This window comes from Varanus komodoensis, unplaced genomic scaffold (genome assembly GCF_004798865.1).
Source record: "Varanus komodoensis strain SLA01 unplaced genomic scaffold, ASM479886v1 scaffold5, whole genome shotgun sequence".
Classification (NCBI taxonomy): Eukaryota; Metazoa; Chordata; class Lepidosauria; order Squamata; family Varanidae; genus Varanus; species Varanus komodoensis.
The window spans coordinates 16,784,535-16,808,358 of NW_025336087.1; the positions used below are offsets into that span (position 1 = coordinate 16,784,535).

Here is a 23,824-nt window from a genome sequence, read left to right on the forward strand (position 1 = left end):
CCCATACTTGATGCAGAAATAGAGAATTCCAAACTGATGGATGTTTAAATTTCAGCAGGATTGTATCCAGTTAAAACCATGGTTTGCAATCTTGGCTTGTTCAGTTCAGATAACAGCACAAACAATGGTTTGCTGCTACATGAGATGAAGGAATCAAAGTTTATGGGGAGAAAGGGAGTGTTTATTTATGAAGCACTATGATTTGGTCTTGTGACCAGACACAGCAGAAGTGAAAGCTCCTCAGAAACCAGGGGCAGCTTCAAGAGGCAAACGGTTGTGTAAAAATGAAGCACAGCTTCCAATAAGAGAGATAATGTGCCCCCTCCTCAGTTTCACCACCTCTATCTGGTGCAGCATAGTTAATGTTGGTGACAAGGTGACTGCCATATGATGATGGCTGAAATGGTCCCCTAGTGGGTACAAAAAGAGTAGCGCATCTTGTTGAAAAGCACACAGCGGTGGGGAGAGGGCTGGTCTTTGCCGTTCTTGGTGATGTGGCACTCTGAATGTATTGCTCTCGTTTATCCTGTTAGCAGAGCTCCACAAGAAGTCATCAGCAGTTCAGCACAAACAGATTTCAAATGGCAGGGATATGAAAGCAAATCTGCTATAGACATCTGTGGCCCTCTTCTCCTCCCAGTACCTCATTTTGTGGAACGAGATGCCTGGCTGTGCTTACTATAGCATAATAATGGTATTGAACACAAAACCTGACAGTGGGATTATAAATGACCTCCAATACTGCAGTACTTAATACTGATTCATGCATAAACTCCCCAATGTGCAATTTAGCTCACAGCCATTCCCTTGCAGTTGTTTTCTTGAAAGTGCTTTGCATGAGGAAGGGGCGGGGGAGCGCCATCTTACTAACAGTTATGGAAGCCTTTGAATGATCACTGCAGAAGTGTGTTTATTTCAGATCATATCTATAACCAACAGAAAGTATATGGGCTATTACTGGCCTTTCTTTATCTGTAGCTTAGCACCTCTTCTCCGCAGAGATGGGAATGAGCATTATTGCACAAAAGAAGAGGAAAGACCAGAATCTCCCCTTCCTTCAGGCAGAAGCCGGATACTATTCAAGCTGCTTCATTACTATGGTACTATAAAATTATATGATTATGACTACAGGAACAATTTCAGAGAGCTAATCCATTTTACTGACAGCTATTTAAACAGTTGGCAGCCATGGATTACTGGTCCAACTTCATTTCTGCACATATTCAGTGGTAATTGAACATAGATCCCTCCACCCTACTGAATGAAGCAAATGGGGGGAATTAATAATACTAATAATGTTACAAAAGAGTCCGTTTTCTTTCTCTAGGTGGCACTGACTAAACCATTGCAAAGCATGCTCATAATGACTAAAGATACTAACCCACATTTGAACTTTGCAATGACATTTTTAAAGCAAGTCTAGACAGATACCAAGATTTTGTAGATTCCTTCCATATATCTGCCTTGGAGGGTTGGGACCCTATCTGACTGCAAGTATCACAGGGGCTTCAGAGGGAAGGAATACTGGTTAAAATGCTTCCTATGTTCCAGCAGAGGCCATTGGTAAAGCCATTCCTGGATCTCCATCTGTTTCAGAAATGGATGGGTCAGTGCTGATGCACCGTTCTTTGGGGCAGCTAACAATCTAATATTAAAGAATTCAGATACAATCCACATAATTAAAACAATTAAGTGGGATAATGCAACAAAAAGAGAAAAAGGAGCACTGGGCTACTGCCAACATGAATTGAGAGTCCTCAATAAAGCACCCCCACCATATTGTCAAAAATGACTCCCTTCAAATTTGGCACTTGCAAACAGGACACTGAATTTGGCAGGGACATTTTCCTTTTGTTGGGGCATTTGTTAGCAGTAGCCATCTGTTTGCAGATGCATCTCATGTCTACTGTCTACTAGAAGCATCCCACAATTGCCCAGAGGGCCATGCCGATGTAGTGCTAGCCAAATCCCACCTGTAGACCCATCACTTCTGTGAAACATATGGCTCTTGTTCAAAATGCAGTCTGATATTCAGCAGATTTACTTGAAAGCTCCTCAATTTTTGTAGCCTTCTAGCTCTGATTTACAATGCAACCTTACATATATTTACCCAGAAACAAGACCCTATGTTCTCTCAATAAGTGGGATTAAGATGGCAGTTTTAGCAATTTCAGGACTGAGAAATGCCCTGCTTGTCTCTCATAGATAAGAGTCTTAAGATAAGATAGTTTATGCTTCTGAAAATGTAGAGTTGAAATGGCAACACAAACAAGACAAAGGAACTTTTTATTGTTAGGCAGTCAGCACTGATTTTGTCCTGCTGCTTATAAGCATATGATTTCTGTCAAAGTGTATAGAACCAGTGGCCCTCCAGACACTGTCTGAATACAGGTTCCATCATCCCTGATGATTGGCCATGGCAGATGGACTCCAACCATGACTGGAAGGTTGTAAGTTCTCAGCCTGATATGGATCATACATTCTTCCTTGTCTGTCTAACATAAATAGGCCATGTAGCCAAGGGGCATATTGTTCAGATAGCTCTTTCCCCCTTATATGCTTCATTGGCATACAACAATTGACAATGATAGTCATATTTTTGCCCTGCTTCAGGAGAAGCATTTTGGTCCCTTAATGCAAGCTGCAATACTTGCCTTGCCACATAGTTTTAGTTATATTGTCAACAGAAAGGTCATTCGCATTACTGCAACCAGCCTACCCAAGGCATCATCAAATATAATGCATTTAACATTGCTGGAAGGCACTTGATATGGATAATAGCTTGCCTTAGCCACATTGCTCTAATGGAGAGGAAATGTCTTCTCTTTCAAGTGCAGAATGTTAGCCTTCCACATGTATATACTTAAAAGTGGTTTTTTTTTTTTGCTTTTCTAAAATTTGAGAGCATCTAATACATCTCCTAAAATATTACATCAATGCTCTCAGCTACAAGACACTTTTACTAAGATCATTTAAAACATACCAGCTGGACTAATTTCATAGGAAAAACTGACAAGATAGAACACGTCTTTGGAAACTATCAAGAATGTAGTGCTAATATAAAATGCTAAAAATGAGCCGTAGAAACTACAGAAAGCACAATTACATGAAAACTGCTCCAATTTAAATACATTTTGAAATCACAATGTCTGTTATTTTTTAAGTATATGTATTGGCATGAAAAAGTTTTGGCAATTGTGTGCCAGATGGAAATCAGTTAAGTCCTATGGGCGTGAACTACAGAAATCTGCATGCAATTGTTTGTAGGATCAAAGCAGGAACACTTTAAATGGAAAGCAACATGATTAAGATAGATACTTCTCAGGTAAGCAAGAGAAGGTCAGAAGTAAAGTGCGAAAGAAATGGTGCAAAGCTAAAATGTCAACAGAGGCAAAATATCTTGGGTAGTGAACCTCATGTGCTTGATCCAGACAATCAGAGCCACTGACTTATGGAGGTATTTCACGGGGCTTGACTGATTCCTACCACGCCTGTGTGCAGGCCGGGCAAACAGGCATTACAAGGAAGGGAGAAGACTACATGCCTCTCAAATCCACATTCATTTTCATGGAGGCCAACTGATGGTGGGGATATTCAACCCAGCCCCAGCCCCAAATGCCACAGGCCGTGGGACTCTTCAGTGCACTGCACTACTCTTTTCTGCACTTATTAATGGCGAGTCAGGCCCTTTGCATGGAGGTTACCATCCTGCCTGGTACTATTTCAGCCATAAGCCTACAACTCCCTTTCTAGAAAGCAACCCTGGCATCTCATTGCAGTAAATGTCCCCAGCTCCATCTCAACCTTTGGTCCCCTGTGCTTAGTTCCAACTAGTGCAATGTGCTCTAGACGGCTACCCCTGAAGAGGATCTGGAAGCCTGAACTGGTGTGAAATGCTGGTATTGGGACCATACTTCTTGAATATTTGTTTTGGTTGCCAATTCCTTTCCAGGCACCTTTAAAGCTTGAAATGGTTTAAGACCTGGCTATCAAAGGAAACTGTCTGGTTACTCACAGAAAAGGGTCTTTCAAGGACACCGCTGCCCACAGAGGCCCATGGGACCACTACACATGAAAGGACTTTCTCCTGAATTATTTCTAAACCATGGAATGTGCCTCCTGAGGAACTACAATTAGCACTCACCATCCCGGCTTTTAGAAATGCTGTGAACAAACATATTTTCAATTTAGTTTTTGAAAATGTCATATGTGACTTTATTTGCAAAGTCCTGTACCCAGCTGACTGGGAGCAAGTTCAGCTGAATGCAATGGGCTATATGGGATGATGTTTTGGGGAAAAGAAAGCCCTTGTCTTTGAGTCCATTATGAAACTGGCATTACTGCAGGAATACTCAAATGCATAAGATGGTTTCCCAATATTTTGTCAGAATAAAGACAGCAGAAACAGATTGTGTTGGAACAGTCAAGAACCTCACTGAATGTTGGCAGAATGCTTTGGGAGTTATAGTATTAGCTTAAATCCTCCTGAATGAGACCCACTAAATGCTCTAAATATTTTTACCTCTATAATCCAAAGCTATTATTCTTACTGAAATACAAAACCAATAGTTTAGCAGGGGTCTCAAACTCGTGGGCCAATTGCCGGGATGGGTGGGGCACGGGGGAGGGGCCCTGCGGCCTTCAAAGCGCCGGTGGCGCCCGGGCCGGCCTCCGGATGAGCGGCCCACCACCACCGTGGTGGTGGAATACTTGATGCGGCCCAGCCTCACCCAGACTCTACTTCCAGCGGCCCCCAGGTAAGTTGAGTTTGAGACCCCTGGTTTAGGGTCTTATGGGCTATAGCTCCAACAGAATGAGCTGAGAATGAGCTGGTAGAATGGACAGTCCCCTTTTAGAAAGTAGCTGTGCCATCCCACTTCTGAATGTTTTGCTCTAGTATTAAACAGACATCAATAACTAGCATAACTTTTTAGTGCCTGAGAACTAGAACCATCTAACATGCCAGTTTCATACTTGTCATTATTCAAAAAAGAATTCCTTAGACTACTTGAAAGTATACAACCCTCTTTAATTCCACAGTATTCTACAGCCTCCTACTGGTGCACAGACAGAGACTGCTTGCTCACTTAAACAGCGTTGGGATGATGGAGGACAGGAAGGCCTGGAGGAATGTTGTTCATGGGGTCACGATGGGTCGGACACGTCTTCACAACTAACAACAACAACATACCATCTTGAAGCCACAAAACTTTTGCCTTCAATTTCATTAAGGCTTTTAAAAACAAAACAATATAAAACAACAGCTTTCTGAGGAAGAAACATTTCTATTAAATGATTCTTTGGCTTTTGTATGTCATATTAAAAGATTTTATTACAGAGCCTGTCCACTTATGAATAAAGGAGGCTGTACATTTAAACAGGAGTGCCAAACCCTCTGAGCCTGAAGGTCAAATTCTGTTCTAGAGAAGGCTTTTCTTTTTTTGGGTGGTGGTGGTGGAGGGAGAGAATTCCAGTGGCATTTGGAGCCAAAAGCAAAAGGACCAGGGCCAAAAGCCAAAGGGATGGGTCTAAAAAACAAAAAATATCAGCACATTTGAGTTTAACTCTCTTATTGCTGGTAACCAAACCTTAGGAAGGAATAGGGGAAATGCTGCACAAAAGCTGGGCCACTGCTCAGTAGTTGTGAGAAAGGTTCTGGGGCTGGAAAACAGCCAGTTGTGACCTCAGGTGGGCAAACTTGGCCTTCAGGCTTGTAGTTATGCACCCCAGAGCCACATGCCCCTGACTGATAGCATGGGAATGCTGTACTGGAGGAGAGGACACATCTGCAGTGGTGCCATCAAAGAACCACATTAGATGAGGATGGAGAATGCATGGATCTTTACCCAGCTCTGAAATCTGCAAAGGGTAGCTGTGCATGGGTATGTGAAGTTATTCCAGATCAGGGCCTGGCACTGATGGAAGGAGAGTCTAACTCTTCTCCTCCATACAATTTCTCCAGTGAAAATTGGGGTACATATATGCTTTAACTTCAGTGGCAAAAAGCAGCTTCATGAGAGCAGATTGACAATGAGAAATGATGTTCAGACATAGATTAGTTCACACCCCCATCCACAAAGTTATGATGCTACATGCCTACTTGCCACAACCCATGGTTGCTATTTGCAAAACTTAAGAGGCCAGGGATGCGCAAATTCATCACCATCAACTTAAATGGATTAGCAACACACGAAGGCAATTTCTTGTCTCCATATTGTCTCCATAATCATGTACAGTTTTTATGTATATGACTGAATAGTTCTATATATTTATAAGCTTTTTGGAGAATGAACTATTATCATGCTTTGAAAAGACCCTCCTGGGAAATTCGAGAATAACTTGAATTGAAGTTAACTTCAAAGAAAAAAGAGATAAGCAAACAAACAGCACAACAAAAATGTGTCTAGGACCAAGAACTGAATTGGATGTCTGCAATTTTTTAAAACATCTTTTCCCATGATCTGTACCAGTATGTTAAGGATTCTGAGACAGTACCGAGAAAATCTTGGTTTAACCGGCAGTAGGTATAATCAGTAATCATAGATTTACATAATTAGTGTGACAGCTTTTAGTTACATAATTATTGTAAATATGTGCAATGATGCAATTAGGATTTGTAATTGCAATGTGTAACGACATAATTAGGTGTTATGACATGGTAAACTCTTGTGAAAGAAAGCAGGTGCCCTTTTAGTTTAGTGCTATAGTTCACAAGAATAATGTTGTAATACGACTAGGAGCCAGCATTTTAATATGGACTGTACTACCATGAGTTTATGTTTATAGCTCACAAATGAATGCTAAAATTCAAGCAAATTGTGCCAAAGTGCTTAAGGGAGATATAGCTGGCTCTCTAAATGGAGGTATTTCAATGTTTTGTAGGCAGTGCTGACATTAAATCCCTATCCACCATATCATTTATGCACCATAACATAGCCTAAGAATTAAGAGTGGTTAAGTAATGCATGGTAATGAAACAAGTTTTCCAGGAAACATGTGAACAATCTGCACAGTGTATTACAGACACTGTGCAGAGAGCTGGATATTGGCTAATCCACCGAAATCACTGTGTGTAGGGGTTAATCCACCATTAATCGAGTGGAATTTGGTCAGGCAACAAGAACTTACTTTCTCCTCCTCCTCCCTGCATGCTCTCCGTTTATTCTGGAAGGCAGAACTCATAAATATGTGTATCTGTTTGAGAAGGGACAACATAGAGAGGGCGTTCAATTTGCAGTGGATCTGTTTTGCTCATGGAAGGACACCACTGTATACATGTATGCAAAGAAAGATTTAACTATTCTACTCTGACATACATATTTCTAGATGTTGGATTGGATGTAGGCTTTAGGAAACAATCCTCCACATTGTCTGAGGGGCCACAGGATGGTTCAGAGTTCTCGCTCCAAGGTCAGTACTCCAAGTCAGGTAGTCACCTCCAAGGAAGCAATGGAGCTGGGAATGAGAGCTCCACTCCCACTCCCTCACAGTCTGGCAGCCAGTACAGAAAGAGCCATGCCAGCTGTGCCCTGAGGTCAGGAAGCAACTTTCAAAAGAGGGTGAGGGAGCTGTTTCAGGAGGTGGGGAGGAAAGGAAAGTGGGAAGGCCAGGATAAGAGCCAGCCCGAAGCGGCGTCAGCCTTTTGGCTTGCTCTGTGAAACAGCACTGCTATGCAGATGAAAATGGCCATCTGGCATAAATGCAGAATGTGAAGACTGGGGAGGTGAAGACCATTTGGTGCCCAGAAGCCTCTGAACGCTGCATCATTAATCGTTTTAAATGGTTTTATGCTTCTTATCAGTCGCTCTGATAACTTTGCTGTAAAGGGGCTCATAAAAACTGAGCAAACACAACATTTTAGCAGTAAAAGCACACACACACAAAAGCAGACCACACTTATTTATTTATATGTATTCCTTTCCTTTTATTTTGAGTTCAAAGTAGTAGAGACAAAAATTGCCACTGTACTGAAAGGACTAGAAGCTGTGAAAATGGTGCATGTTCCATTTCTGGAAATGATTATTTTAAACACTGTGTATTTAAATCAGAATTCACAAGGAATGTTTTGCATGGCAAAATGCATAGGAAAAACAATAAGGAATGGAATGGAAAGAATTCTTTGATCCCTCATGTGGCTTAGTTGCAAGATGGGGGCAGCCTTAGGATGAGGGCAGCTCTGAACAAAGCATTTCATGGCCTAGGAATTGATCAAAGCTCTGGCTAGAGGATGCAGCATCAGCTTGGCCAATTGTATACTAGCTTCATTTAAATAAATTTCTGCCTTATGAATCCTTAGTAGGTGTGGCATCCTAGCTTATGGAATGATTGTTTTAAATGGCTTTATTATTAATCAATTGTGTTTATTGTTTATTATCTGTTGACTGTGAATTATCTTAATGTTCACATGAATTGTTTTAAGTTAGTGTTCTAAAGTTGCAGTATGTAAGCCTCCCAGAGAGCCTTCTGGCTAAGGGGTGTGGCATATAAGTGCAATAAACAAATAAATACAGTTAATTTGCTATACCAAATGTGGACTTTCAATTCAGACATTGTAAAACTATACTTACTGTACTGGCAGTTTCTTCCCATGAATTCGCCTGGACACTCACAGGAATAGTTAGCTACAAGGTCTGTGCAAATGCCTCCATTCCTGCAGGGTTCAGCTTCACATTCATTCACATCTGTGGGGAATGCCCAGGTACAACATTAGACTATTAAGCAAGAAGATGTTTCCACTGTTGGAATAAGAAGTCAGGTACTTGGTGAGATGATATGGACCAAGGGTCCTCAAACTTTTCCCCCAGGGGGCCAGGCGAAAGGTGCTGGTGCTGGGCACAGGTCGGAATGGTGTTGCTGGCGGGGTGCATGGGCCGGCGCAGGAGCGGGGCCAGGGTGTGCGGGCACTGAGGTGGGGGTGGGGCATGCGGGGGTGGCAAGGCACCAGCGGGCACAGGTGGAGAGGGGAGGCGATGCATGCACCGCGATGCAGCGGCTTGCTCACTTGGAGATTGTTTTCTCCAAACGAGTCCAAAACGATCTCCTCGTGAGCAAGCCCCCATGCGAGGGGTGAGGCAGGCGGTGGCGGGCATGCGTGGCGAGCGTGGCACATTGAAAGCCTCTGAGGCGGGCCGGATAAATGGCCATGGCTGGCTGGATCCAGCCCCTGGGCCGAGTCTGAGGACCCATGGTACAGGCTATGTATGGTGAGCAAATATATTTTCAGTAAAAAGTGCACAAGCAGTTTTTCAAATCTGGATAGGCTATAGACTACTCTTTCTGCAGTACATAATTAAGGGCCAGAAAATATTTCATGAATAAAAAGACGGTACAATATACCCCAGCTGTGGGATTTCAACATCTGCACTGGTTTCAGTGGTAGACTTTGCTATATAATGAACTCTCTCAAATATAAATTGATGTGACTTAAGAAGGCTTAACTTTGTCTGGCTCACTTTTATGAGCACTAAATTATAAGCAATAACTGGAACAAACAAGTACTTGACTGTTTCAGAAGGTCAGACATTACACTCCATACAATATAATACCAAAATGGTATAATTGATGGCATCAGTTAGTTTGCCTAGTTGTATCATGGTGTTTAACAGACAGGTTGCATGAAACTTTAAAATGGAAAGAACTTGAAAGTGTGCCTTCACTTTCAGGAATGGAATCTCCTTCTCTCCTACCACCTCCTGTCCTCCAGCTAACATTGACAGAAATTAATCCTTTGGACCACACATTGCTCAGAAAAATATAGCTATTTCTTCAACATGACTGTGCTAGAAGAGCCCGAACTCAGTCAACTTTACCTCACATCCATTGTTTGTTGAAAATGAGCCCCCCTATGATGAAGGCAGGTTTTAACAGAAATGCTGAAAATCCTGGAAGTGGGTCAGTATAAGGTGTTTTTTTTATATTCAACAGGTAGAAGTAGTATGAAATTCTTCAAAGGGTTCAATTTTCTTAATGAAAGTGGTATTTTAAAATAGGAGTGACACATTCCTATAAGTAAAATGTATCATCAGAAGCAACTGAGTCTACAAGAAGACGATCTTTCCCAAAGGGTATGAACCCTTTATTGGTTGAAAATTAAAACTTTACTAAATGATATGGTGAGACTTAACATTTTTCCCCAGTCCACCATTTCTAATTGCCTTTAATATACACTGGGATAGAAATCTTAGTAATTCCATTAATGTATTTCTCATGCAATTTCACACTTTCAAAGTATGCCTTCAGGGCAACAATTCCCATCATCTCCCTTGAACCTTATAAACATAATTGACTGTTTATATATAACCACTACCTTGACAGATGATTTTTAAATTATTTCTGTTTTTGAAAAGAGCAACAAAGATATTATATTAGTGAGAGTCAACATGGTACCAGTCCTTATTAGAGAAATACTCCAACACTGTAAGAATACATAAGTCTACAAAAGGAAAAAAGCAAATATTCTAAGGCAGCAGAGATTTCTTGTGGAAGTAAACTTGGTCGCCAGCTGCTGATCACAGTCTCGTCAGTTTCCTAAAGTAGTCCCATAATACCCATGGTAACATTTGACAGGCATTAGTGAAGTAAGTTGCAACAGATCCCATCCTAAAAACAAAAACAAAGCATAGCCATGCTAGTCTGTCGGTCGATAGGGGTGTTAAAAGAAGTTGGATGATACCTTTATTCAGAATGAAAAAGGCCACAAAAAGTGCAAGCGTGTGAGTTCTCCAAGATACAAGAAGCAGGAGGTAGGAGAGGGGATGCCAAATAGGCAGAAAGATTCAGTTATAGGGTACTGCCATTAAGTCTGTCCCTTAGACTCAGTATCAGGATGAAGACTGGAAATTGAATGGCCCTAGTAGGTGCATCAGGTAGCAGATTACACACAGCATTCTGGGACAAAGAAGCAATACACAATCCCATTTCTTAAAGTACAAATGCCAGCTGTAGCTCAGGTCTGTCATTTGTGTTGGGTAAAACAAAGTTTTATAGGTAGGCAGAAAGCAGAAGTAAAACAAGACATGACAGTCTTTGGCAAGCTTGATATTATTTTTAGGTTAAAAAATGAATGAAGTCAAATTGCGGTGTTACCTAGTAGCCTTGAAGAATACTGGGCTGTGTCCAGTGTTTCAGCTGCACTCTTGCCATTTCTGGTATACATGCAGGACCCACTGCCTACACAGTAAGAACTGGCGATTCCAAAAGCTATCCTGGAAACAGGCAGAAACTGTTATTTCCACAGTGGGACATGTCCCTTCTGCAAGGCCCATTGCAAAATTTTGCTTCTGTCCCATTGTGGCACTTCTGCCAGCCTCCTGTTGCACCAGCAATATGTCCTGCTAGCATCACTAGATACTGCCCACTGTATTTAGCTGTTCAAGGCAGGAAATACCACCAGAGGAAGATGATTTTCTTCTGCCTGAAGAGTACATTGCATTTTGACAGTTCTGCTTTCTCTGACCAGTAGGTAATATCCACAATTTGGCTTCAATTGACTTCAAGACCTAGCCTTTTACAAACTAAGCACCCAAAGAAAGCCCGTTGCCCAAATAATCCAATGTGCCAGTTTTGCTTTCTCCCAATTTTTTTCCTATCTCAAGTTCTTTGCAACATTTATGAAGAAATATGTGCATTGGTTCAGTTCCTAGTGAATCTAAATGAAACAAATTATTTCTCCAAGTCTCACCCTGCTTTCTGTCCTTGCACATCTTGCTGGAGAAAGGACTGTGTACTGTCTCAAAAAACAAGGCAAGTGGGTACTGCATAACCTTCTGCCAAATTATCCTCATTTCCTAGCATGCAACTAGGAGGGCCAGCATCAAGCATAAACCCGCTGGGCACCTGCGGAAGGCACACAACTGAGCAAGTCCACAACTGAACTCTGGACTTGTAGCTCCTCTTTACTGAGTTGGCCCAGTCGTGTGCCTGCCTCTCACTGCGGCCTCTGCCTACTAGACAAGCAAGTGGTAGCAACAGTGAGAAAGAGGATGAGGAATGACACCTGTTGGTGACTATGGCTATGAGAAGGTAGGCTTGGTGAGGGTGGGAGCCACTGAGACTGCTTTGCTCATAAGTCCTCCAAAAGCTGGGGCTGGAACTGCCAACTAATCCCAGAGTAGTATTCTTTGGTTTTTGTCAGACTTTATGCTAATCTAGTTGCATAGTTGCATGGATGACATCATATATATTTTAAAGATCTATTTCCTGACTTCTGATAATTATCCCCAGTACACTTTGCAAGAGATTATAGCAATGCAGTGCACAGCAATTAACTCATCTCTGGTGAGTTAGCATGATGTCAACACCTCTTCCCAGCTCACTGGTGTGCTTGCTACCTTATGCTTCTTATCATAAGTCTAGGAAAGAAACCCCCAGGGACGTGTTGCCCTGCATTAGTAATGAAACTGTCACTAAGGGCCAGGACTTCTATTTCCGCAAGCTGCCTCAAGACCCCTGATGGTTCTACTGCCGAACTGCCTAGCCTACAAACTTCCTGGATGATGGGCTGCTTGGGAACCATAGATAAGCAGCTCTGGAGTTCCCTGAGCTATGTTTCCACCCCAAGAGCCTAATGTGATATGTAGACCCAGCTGGTCCTTATACTGCATGAGAAATCCAGTTTAAATGCAAGTTGGACTAAATTTGCATTTACCTGTATCATACTAACTTAAACAGAGATGCATAAAGTTTAAACCCTTTCCACATTCATGTATAATGGCAGTTTATAAGCTACCTACTTGATTTTGCTTTCCTATAACAAATAATGCCAACTTCCCCTTTTATTTTGTTTTAAATAAGTCTCTGTGTTCCTATTCAGTGTTTTTCTCTTATTGATATAGTGCTGAGCATTCTGCCATGACTCAGACATGCAGGTTACAAGCCACCTTTAAATTGAGAAGTCAGGCCATTTTGTAGGAATCAAATGGCCAATAGATACATTTTCAAAAAGCTGCCTGAACCTGAAGGATAGCCTGGAGAGACAAAAACGAGCAATAAATATTTCCTCCTCTTGAAAGTTCTGGCAAAGACAGAGAGAGATTGTGCTAATCCAATATAAAATTACTTTTTTACTCTTTCAAAGGAGGAAAACAAACCACTTTTTGAAAAAGAATTGAAATACATATATACTTTCTAAGAAATTGGCAGAAAGGGATAACAGAAAAATGAAATACATTCAAGGTTTAGATAACAGCTTTTGCTTGTTTGAATTCATAATCTGGAACAAAACTGAAAATATTTACATAAATGGTGCATTTATGATAAGTGCACGGTACTGAGTGATAAAAATAAGAATTAGCATATAAACTGGCATTTGGGCCACTGTATGGGTCCTTATCCGGGAAAAAGCTTCCATTGATGGAATTCCATTTTTCTTTCATTAACTAAGGACTTCTAAACAGTGCTGATTTTTGGGAAGCATTTATTTAAGCTTGAGGCATTTAAAGAATCCACAAAAAACTATGTGCGGAAAACTTCCAAGTTCCTGAAATTGTGTAATGTTTCATTGGGACTGGTGCAATGGGCAGAATACTGGAAATGGACTTCAAAATCCTGCAGAGCTACCCGGGGTCAACCTGAGCCAATCACAATCTCTTATGCTAGCCTACCTTAAAGGTGATTGTGAGAATAAAATGAAATAACCTTATGCGCATTGCTGTGAGAATCAGGAAACAAATATGACACAGTTATATGAACAAAACAAAATACATCACAAAATACTATCAAAATATAAATGAATATAGTATAAGGTGTATTGACCTGATTTATAGATGGTGCAAGAGCAAAATTAAAGTAATAATGCAGAGTTTTGTCCCACATTTATGAAGGAATGGAAACCTGCAGAAGAATAATTACTGTTTAGAAATTAAGAAATATTCCTAAATATTACTATTTCCTAAACTATTAGAGAAAACGTGAATACAGAGGGATGCTCGGTATTATTTCCTTTTTGGGGGGGGGGGCAGGGTAGTGTTCCCTGGAGCCCTCATGCCCCAGATGACTTCCTTGCATTCCTCTCTTCTATTGTACCAGCAGGCATTATAGCAAGTTCGCTGCGCCAACAAGACACACTTGCAGGGATTTAATGCTTCCCCAAAAAAAGCCCCGAAATGTGCAGAAATCATTGGGAAATGGATGCAAGTTGTACTGAACTGGCCCATTCCATAAATGAACATTATCGCTAATTTCCAGTTGCCCCTGGAAATGCTGTTCCGTAAGTGGTGGGCACCATCTGCAGATGGGAATTCGTCTACCCAGAGACTCAGTGTGGCATTTCTAACTTAATTATCAATTTATGCACACAATATTTATGCAGGATTTTTCATTGGATAGCAATGCTACATACACTGATCCATAGCAATTTTATATTGTTTGCAGGTAATGCATTTATGTGTATGAATAAAATAGAGAACTTAAAAGTACTCTATCAATATTATATGTTTCACATTAGTTAGCTGTAATGATTTGTCAATTGTGTTATGTTTGCTTCCATGAATTATATCGTATTTACAGGCCTGATGAACCTTTCATGTGTTCTTGTATAAGTTTGCAGTGGGGGGATGGGGATGATAGTTTCATGCCTGGCAAGAATCAATTCTATGTATCAGCACAGAGAAGTCATAAATTCAATGCACTTGGAATCATTCCCTGTGGCCAGCTCATGCTGTACTATAGAAGCAGCTCTTCTGTAAAAGCATCATAGCAAATTACGGCACGTGTGTTGTGTCCGAGGCACCGGGTCACACAATTGATGAATATGAATATTTTCTCTGAGTCTCTAAGCCTGCAGGCTGTACCACAGTGATCAAAGGAGGCGCTGAACCTCTGAATCAAAAAATGTAATTATTGACAATATTTCTACACTGCCCTTTAACCAAAGATCTTGAGGTGGTATACATTGTACCATCTCAAAATAGTATAGTGCAATTTTATATATAAAAAGATGTGTAGCTGTGCAAATGTTTGGTTTATCCACTTTAGTTATGATTGCAAAGCTAAAGCAGCTAAGGCAGCTGAGAGTAAGTCTCGCTGAACTTCATGTGGCTTGCTTGAAAGTTTGCACCATTAATAGGATAATCTCTATTAATCTATTATTTCTATTTAGAGATAGAGCAGAAATTTGATTTACATTTTGTTTCACCTTTCAAGAGTTTGCACTTTTGAATTAATATGCAAATGTAAACTTAGCTATTCTTCAGTTATCATGCTTCTCTGAACCTTTCAATTGAATCCACTCAAAATATTTTCTCCAATCAAAATATTTGCATATTATGGAAAGGTGTGCATGTACAACTATTAGTACAACTATTAGTTACAGAATATACATTTATTATATTAGGAAAATTCTATGCAAATACTGCATATTAGGCACAATTGCATTGAAGGTATTATGGAACATGCATATAAAAATACAAATGGTTTTTTGTGAGTTTTTATTTTCGAAGTTCAAAATGAAAAACAAAGAAATGTAAATGGACAGATTTGGCTATCCCTATTTCTAATCCAGAAGTGAGTAGGCAAACCAGGATTATCGGGCTCAAATTAAGCTAGGAAGGTAGACAGGAAATAAACATATTTGCATCCTGTGCTGTCTTTAAGAAGATCAAGGTAGGATAACTGGGGTTTATGTCATTTTACCCGAACAGCAGCTTTCTGAAGGAAATTAGTGTGAGCAGAGATGGGTCCATCAGTCAGTTCCCTATAAGTTTCACATGTGTTCATTCACATGTTTATTTCATTTCTTCATTGATCTGCACATTAAAAACAACTATACACAAAAAGCTGCATGATAATACAAATAAATATACATCATCATAGATTTTTCATACATTTTTGAGTGGAGAACTGTATTGAGGGAAAGGAAAAACCAAAGCATAGCTCTATTCCGAGCTGCATATTTGTCAAGCAAATGAGCATCATAGTAATTCACCTATAAATGTGGACCAAATAAAATCCTCAGGCACCTGTAACTGAGAGGCAGTGTCTGCAATAGGGTGACCAGTAATTCTAATGGCCAAGTATGAATAAGACTAATAGCAAAAGCTTGACGCTGCCCACCATATTGTAACATCTCTAACAGTGCAATCCTCTGCATGTCTCCTCAGAGCTCATTCCCAACGTTTTCTATGAGAATTACTTGCAGATAAGTTTGCATTTAGGACTACAGCCTAAATCAATCCATATCATCTCTATGGAGAAGTCTTTTTGCACTTTATGGCATCTGTTTTTGTTTTTATGTTCCTAAGTTTGGCAAATGATCAAAATATGACATTGGCCAAGGTGGTCTTGGAATCCTTCTATGTTTACTCTAGAAGACTAAGTAGAAGTGTGTGTGGAAAAGGTTGATCCCATTAGTCTTAATTTACATAAGGATTGTACAGATGCGTAGCTTACAGCTATTTGCTTAGTAAGTGCCACACACGACCAACCTGGTACCATTACTAGACAATTGCTTCCACTAGATTTCTCTTTGTTGTCCAGTTGGAAGACAGTGTCCCAGGAGATTAATGAAGTAATAAAGAAACAAAGTATACATTAAACACTGTGTGCAGGAGGATGTTAAAAGACTAGATGAAGAGAAGAATCTCTTCAAGATGACTACATTTAACTGAAAATGTCTTATGGCAACCTTCACTGAGATAGTTCCAGTGCTGAGGTGTGATACCAATCCATACCTTTCTCTGAGAGAACAAAAATCCTGGCTTTGTAAAAGCCACACCAAAACCACATTCTGAATGGGCAAATCCCAGTGAGTGGATCGCTGATGCTTTCCACCACATGTTCCCAACACACTGAGTCTGGGCCTAAGTCCTAAAAGTCATAACCAGCACCTTAAATTGATCTGGCCATACAGACTGGCACCTAGTGCAATGCAGTGTTGTGACCAGCCTGATTCCAACCAAATGCAGGGGGACAAAACTATGCACTAGCTGTCAGTTCTGGTGGATCAGCAACTCCATAAATATAATACAGTTAAGTTATAAGATCTTCATGAATATGATCAAGGATTCATATTCAAGGATCAATTTTGTTTTCTCCAGAAATAAAAAATTCAACTGTGATAAAAAACTCAAGCTACAAACACCAGCTGGACATCCAAAATCAGGAACACAACTATATGCAGATTTTTTCAGGAAAAGTGGTACCCTATCTAGAACAGAGAGGTCAATCTACTACAGATTGCTTGAACAAGCAACCATAAGTCTCTTTTGTAACTGGATTTTAATACTGGTTTAAAATAAACTGCCTCTCAGAATTCAAGGGACACCCACCATTTTGTTTAACAAGGATTTAGCACTGCCTCTAGGAACTGGAACTGAGCAGGTCAGCAGAGCTCACATGAAGAACTGTGCTGATGAGAGAACCACAAACCTGAAAAAACTGCTTAAGCCCTACCTGCTTTCCTACCTAATGGTTAGAAACTCATCAAGTCAAGGATTCTCTTTGCAGGAAGGGTGTTCTGGGACGCTACTCAAAATAGTTGCCCGCACTGGGGGCTAGAATGTGTATAGGCTTTCTGGTCATTCTGTAGGAACCTCTGCTGTAGTTCAGTGCTTAAAATCATGTTAATCATTTGTCAAGCTATCCTCTGGATTTTTATCAATACCCACGAGGGAGGGCCTTCTGCTTTTTGCCTCTCTAGTCTGGATTTTTCCCATGGGAGTGTGTGTGTGTGTGCGTGCACATATGCACGCACATGAGTGTGTTAGCAGAGCAGTTGATGGGTGGGAGCCCTGTTTTGCATGGGGCTACTCTGAGACAAGTCTCTGTTCTCTCTGCGGGTGTTTCACTCATGCAAGAGCAAATCTTTCCCTTACCCTTGTCTGTAGGGCTTCCCAACCTTCTTCAGGGCCGGCTCTTTCTTTGGCAATTTTAGAAGGGAAGTTGGTATGGGAATAAGTCAGCCAGAGGAAGGTTTCAGTATGGGGAGTGCTTAAAGATGTTTGGGGGTGTCTCTTGTTGAATGGCCTCCTCGGATGGAAGCCCTTGTTTTCTTTATGGGTATTACTCCCATCTAGAGATGTGCAAGTCTGGAAAACTTGTTCCCTTTTTGCTCCAAAATCTTTCCCTGTTCTGTACTTGCATTGAGCTTTGGGCTCTGCATTATTTTCTTTGCATTTTGCAATATTCACTTCATTTGTTATTATCAGTTGTTGCCATGCTTATCTTAGAGACAATATCACAGAGACCACAAAGGTTTGTTATCTGTTTTGTATTTCTGATTGGGTTGTCCATCATAAGGACCTGACATATTTTGGTCAGTCAGAAGAATAACCATACATAGAACCCAAACCTCATTTCTTTTCAAGTCCTTCATGCATTAGATGGCTTCCTGTGACACATTGGCACATTGTGAGCCACAGTAATTGACACACACCACAGAATAAGGTTTGAGTGCAGTGCCATAGATTTCAAGCCAAAAATACAGTGATGAAACCCTGAAACCTCTTTAAAATGAAGCTGATCCTTACTGGTTTTAAGGCAGCTGTTCACATTGGCAGTGCTGGAAACCAGGTTGCCAATTAAACAGGAATAAAGGACTGGCCTGCTCTTATGCCTTTAACAGCAACTTGACATACAGAAATCAACAGGTGAGATTATCAATAAGTCAGGGATGGTTACCACATAGATACACTCATCTACTAATAAATGAGAGAAAGGCGGCAGCACCTGAGCTTTGTAGAAAAGCATTTGAATGGAGCAATGCCCTTTCCAAATGGGGACATGATGACTAGGCATGCTTCCTTAACAGTCATTGAACCAAAGGGCACAATCTCATGCATTTTAAGACAAAAACATACCCCTCCCAGCCTTCCCTGTCAGGAAGGGAAATTTTCCCACAGTGTGCCTCACTTGTTTCTATATGCACCCAAAACTGTTGTTAAAGGCATGCATGTAATAATCACTATAGAAGTTGGCAACCCAATCTGGGTAGTGGAAAAAAAGTGGGACATTGGAGAACAAGCTTGGTCCACCCCTAGAAGTTGTAACTCTTTCATCCTCATGGACACACAACTGCAGTGCCTAGAATCCTCTTGAATTGAGAAACCACACCCTACATGGAAAGTTGCTGTACACCAGGCCAGACCACAGGTCCATTTGGCCCAGCCATGTCTGTGGGTGTTTGTGCTCACATGGGTACAGTGCTGGACTGGAAGCCAGAGAGCCACTCATCATGACACTCACTGGGTGACTCTGGGCTAGTGATGGACTCCCAACCTAATCCACTGCACAGGACTGTTGTGAGGATAAATGGAAAGGAGGATTTGCATAAGCTTCCTTAGGTTCCTTGCAGGAGAAATATGGGCAAGTTGCTGGATGTCATGGTGGGAGAGATCAACCTAGATTGCAAGCTGAAGAGCTCTGCTTGCAAATTTAGCTTGGGAGACCACACCTCTGTAGATGTTCTCCCTATTCTAAAAAGCTGGTGAGCTGAAGAGATAAAGCTCAAGATGTTAACTGCAATCCTATATCCACTTCTCTCGGTAAGACTGGATGAACTTCTGTGTGAACATGCACAGGCTTGACCTGTTAGTGAATACTTGGCAAAGATCATATGAAATAATGAAGATTATTTTTACAAAATCAGGGATCATATCAATGGCTGCTGTTCAATATTGCAGAATGAAACTGTTAATCTCTGTTTGGTTGGGGTGATTGTAGTCCTTTGATGTTGTTCAGTCACAAAGTCATGCCTGACTCTCTGCAACCCCATGGACAACACTCCTCCAGGTTCCTCTGTCCTCCACCATCCCTCGGAGTACATCCAAGCCCACACCCACCTCTCCAGTGACCCCATCCAGCCACCTCAACCTCTGCCATCCCCTTCTCCTTTTGCCTGCAATTGTTCCCAGCATCAGGGCCTTTTCCAATGAGTCCTTCTTTCTCATTAGGTGGCCAAAGTATGTGAGCTTCAGCTTTAGTACCTGAGCTTCTAAAGAGAAGTTTCTTAATTCTGCAGCTCCCTTCAAATAGGCTGCAACAGTTTGTTTTTTTAATGAACATTAAGATCTTAAAAATGGTTTCTGCTAGCAGCTGACTTATCCCTGATAGATGCAGGGCAACAATGAAGGGGTGCTCTGGCTATTCAGCTGAGCTGGGGAAGCAACCTGGCCAGGTGCCAAAAATGCCCTTTGGTTATTGAAACACAGCAGTCTTTAGTAAGCAATGTTAAATTGAATTAAAAGTACAAAAGTGGGTGAAAACTACCTGTGGTCTGTAATGTGCTCAAATTCGCAGCAACAGGAGACCCAGGGCTCAGGTGAGTCACCTTTCAATACAATGCTTATGGAAACCACCTGCCAGCCTGCCTTGTGTCCCATGGCCTCAGGAGCATCAAAAGGAGGGTAGGACAGAATCCAAGGGTGAGCTGAGGACACTCATCAGACTGTCCCTCCCCTGATGGGTTTGTCACACTGCAGAAACAGTGGGTGCTGCTTGCAGAAAGCTAGACCCAAGCCCATTTAGATACTGCCCTTTGTTTTATTCCAGAGAGGCACTGAAGCTCACTGGGGAAGGGCATAAACTCTGAGCATAAATATATAAAGCATTCATTTAAAGAACAGTTATGTATCCTGTGTACTGTCTTAAATGATGCAGTTAAAATAATAATTGTTTCTTTGGTTGGAAAACACATTTTAAAAGACTGCAATTAACTCCTTAGAATGCAGCAGTAATAATTTCAATTGTTTTTCAGAAATGATAGTCATTAAAAGAGGCACCAATGTGAATAAGGTACTCACAGCAGGTTAAAACTTCTTTAATTTCACATTTGCCCTTTTCCTCAGTAAGAGTTCACTGAAGTAGGCCAATTTCAGAGTGTGCCATTTTAATTTGGTCTTCTGATTTGGCAACTGTTTAAATGATGTGTTAATTTCCTTTCACAATCTTGCTTGGTTGGCATAACTTTAGAAAAGGGTTTTAAATATTATATAATATTAATTCACTATATATAATATTTAAAAGGCCTTTTAGAGTGAAGATTGTTACATAAAGACTGAACTGCCACCACCTTTAAGAGAAAGGAAAGAAATTGAAGGTACGAATTCGCTGCATGTGTCAAACCAGGGCCAAGGTTGTAACAAGTTTTTTCTTCTCTTCTCTCTTGAAGAGATATTAAAGAAGACATTTGTACTGTTAAAATGTCTCTGCTCAAAGAGTCTAATATATCTGAAAGGAAAATCACGAACAATTTGCAGCTGTGCTTTGTAGTAGTTGTTGAACTAATTTGACACTAGAAAGCTACATGCTGTGGGAATTCATAATGCAGACTCAACTGTTAGTTCAAACTAAGTTTATGTTTGTCTTCCTCACTTGCTTCTTTCTTCTGAACAGCCAAACAAAAACACTCTTAAGGAGTTGAAATAAACCCTGAAACAGTTCTGCAGAATAAGTCAGAATCCACAAAATAACAAAGAGTATTAAAACATTTTTCTGTGTAGAGTTCAGTCTCTCACTAATTGACAAATAAATGTGATACTACATGATCAAGAATAAACATCCCTTTCCTTTTTTAATGGACACACTAAGTTATAACATTAGCCAAAACATATTAAGGTAATGCAATCACACACTGGTTTTGGCTTAGAATCATGCATCAAAATGTATTTAAAACAAGCCTCTTGAAATAAATGCATTCAGCAGTATACATATATTTATTTAAATTAAAAATGTGTATATAGGAATACCCAGATAACAGCATTGCAGCCTGAGCATATGCAAAACTACAATTATGTCTGCAAGCTTGTAGGAAAATTCTAGACTATGGGCCAGTTTAAGTTTCTTTCACAGCCCCCCCCCCCCCCCCAATCTTATGCAATAAACTCCTACTCCTGTGTGCAATCATTGATTGGAGATAAGAGACAGAATTTCCCTGCTGGGTGCTGAAAGAAGCAACTATTCCTCAGCAGAGTCCAGGGAAACTTGCTCTTATCTCCAATTGGTAATAGGTGACAAAAGGGGATTTCAAGGCATTTAAGCTTAAAATACCCTCTTCTAAGCATTTAAAGAGCAAGGAATGAAGGCATGAACATATGTGGAACTGAACTGTGGTATGTATGCCAGAAAGCTATTGTGTTGGGATGTAGTCCTGGATAAACATGCATAGATCTTAGCCATGCTTGGTATGCACAGTGGGAAAATTTCCATATTGGTATGCAGCCATTCAGAGAATTTGATATAAAAAAGAATGCAGGAAAATCTGAAAAGGAAAGACTTGTCCAACCTGGTTGCAGTGTTTTGAGTCTTAGCCTGTAACAGCATGGCTTTGAATCCCTGCATATCAACCATTTTAGAAATGAATTAAGGTTGCCACCTTTTTTCTGGCAGGGTTCATCTCGAGCACCTACATGACAGCGGGCATACCATGCTCTCTCCCATGATGGAAATAGCTATACCTATTGGACTTGCTTGGCATGGGTCAGAATTTGAGCACAATTCAATTTCTTAGTAAGAATTTGCCAAGTCCTTAATGTTCAGGGAGGAAAAGAACTTGAGATTTAAACATGCCAGATCTGGGGAAAATGCAAAATTGATATATTCTTCCATCCTTAGTTTGCTTCAATGCTGGCTTATGTGGAATGTCAGTCAAGCACAGCTGGAGGGTACCAGGCTGGGGAAAGCCAGGCTAGGATTTGTGGTGGGGAGACCTGAGCTTGAGACATAGAAACAGAGCGAGTCAGAAGGGGTCTCCCGGGCCATCTAGTCTGACCCCCGGCTCCGCTCACGACATGCCCACCATGCACATGTCCAGCCTATCTTTGAACACCCGCACCGATAGGGCCTCAATGACCTCTCGTGGAAGCCCATTCCACACCCTCGGGGTCCTAACTGTCAGGAAGTGCTTCCTGGCATCTAAATGGAACCTTGGTTCCCTGAGCTTTGCTCCATTGGAGCGCGTCCTGCCTTCCTCTGCAGGGGAGAACAGATCTCTACCCAACTCCATGTGACATCCCTCCAGATACCTGTATGTCGCCAACATATCCCCTCTGAGTCTCCTCTTCTCCAGGCTAAAGAGACCCAGTTCCCTCAGTCTAGCCTCATATGGCATCCCCTGAAAACCAGCCACCAACCTTGTGGCCCTACGCTGCACTGACTCTAACCTGGCTATATCCTTACTGTAATGAGGGGCCCAAAACTGAGCACAATACTCCAGTTGCGGGTGCACCAGAGTTGTACAGTGGTAGTAATACCTCTCTCGATCTAGAAGCCACACTTCTGGCTATACAACCAAGGGTAGCGCCCTCTTGACCACTGCATCACACCGCTGACTCATGTTTAGCCTGCAGTCAACCAGCACCCTGAGGTCCCTTTCACAAGTGCTGCTCTCCAGCCACTTGTCCCCTAACCTGTACTTATTTCACCTACTCCTATGCCCCAAGTGCAAGACCTTGCACTTATCCACACTGAACCCCATCCTGTTGTCTCCTACCCACTTCCATAGTCTGTCCAGATCCTTTTGGATCTGGACTACCTGCTCCTCAGTTGTGGCCACTGCTCCAGTTTTAGTATTGTCTGAAAATTTGATCAGCAGACTGTTCACCCCTTCTTCCATGTCATTTATGAAAAGATTAAACAGAATCAGCCCCAGGACAGAGCCCTGGGGGACCCCGCTTGTCACTGGCTGCCATCCCGATGATTCCCCACTAATGGTTACCCTCTGCTTTTGGTCAGTCAACCATGCCCTAATCCACCGGACAGTGCTTTGGTGTATCCCAAAACTCCTCAGTTTCTCCACTAGGATATCATGGGGCACTTTGTCAAAGGCCTTGCTGAAATCCAGGTACACCACATCCACTGCATCCCCTCCAACTAGCCATCTCGAAACCTTGTC

General features: G+C 41.4%; 1 protein-coding gene across 1 annotated transcript in view; it reads right to left on the reverse strand.

Annotated features, from left to right (window-relative positions):
- The window catches only part of EDIL3 (EGF like repeats and discoidin domains 3), a 198,283-nt gene that overhangs the window by 101,332 nt on the left and 73,127 nt on the right, over positions 1 to 23,824 (reverse strand). Inside the window, exon 5 of the mRNA XM_044446122.1 lies at positions 8,568 to 8,681. Coding sequence (XP_044302057.1) covers positions 8,568 to 8,681 — 114 coding nt within the window. The remainder of the gene's footprint in view (positions 1 to 8,567; positions 8,682 to 23,824) is intronic.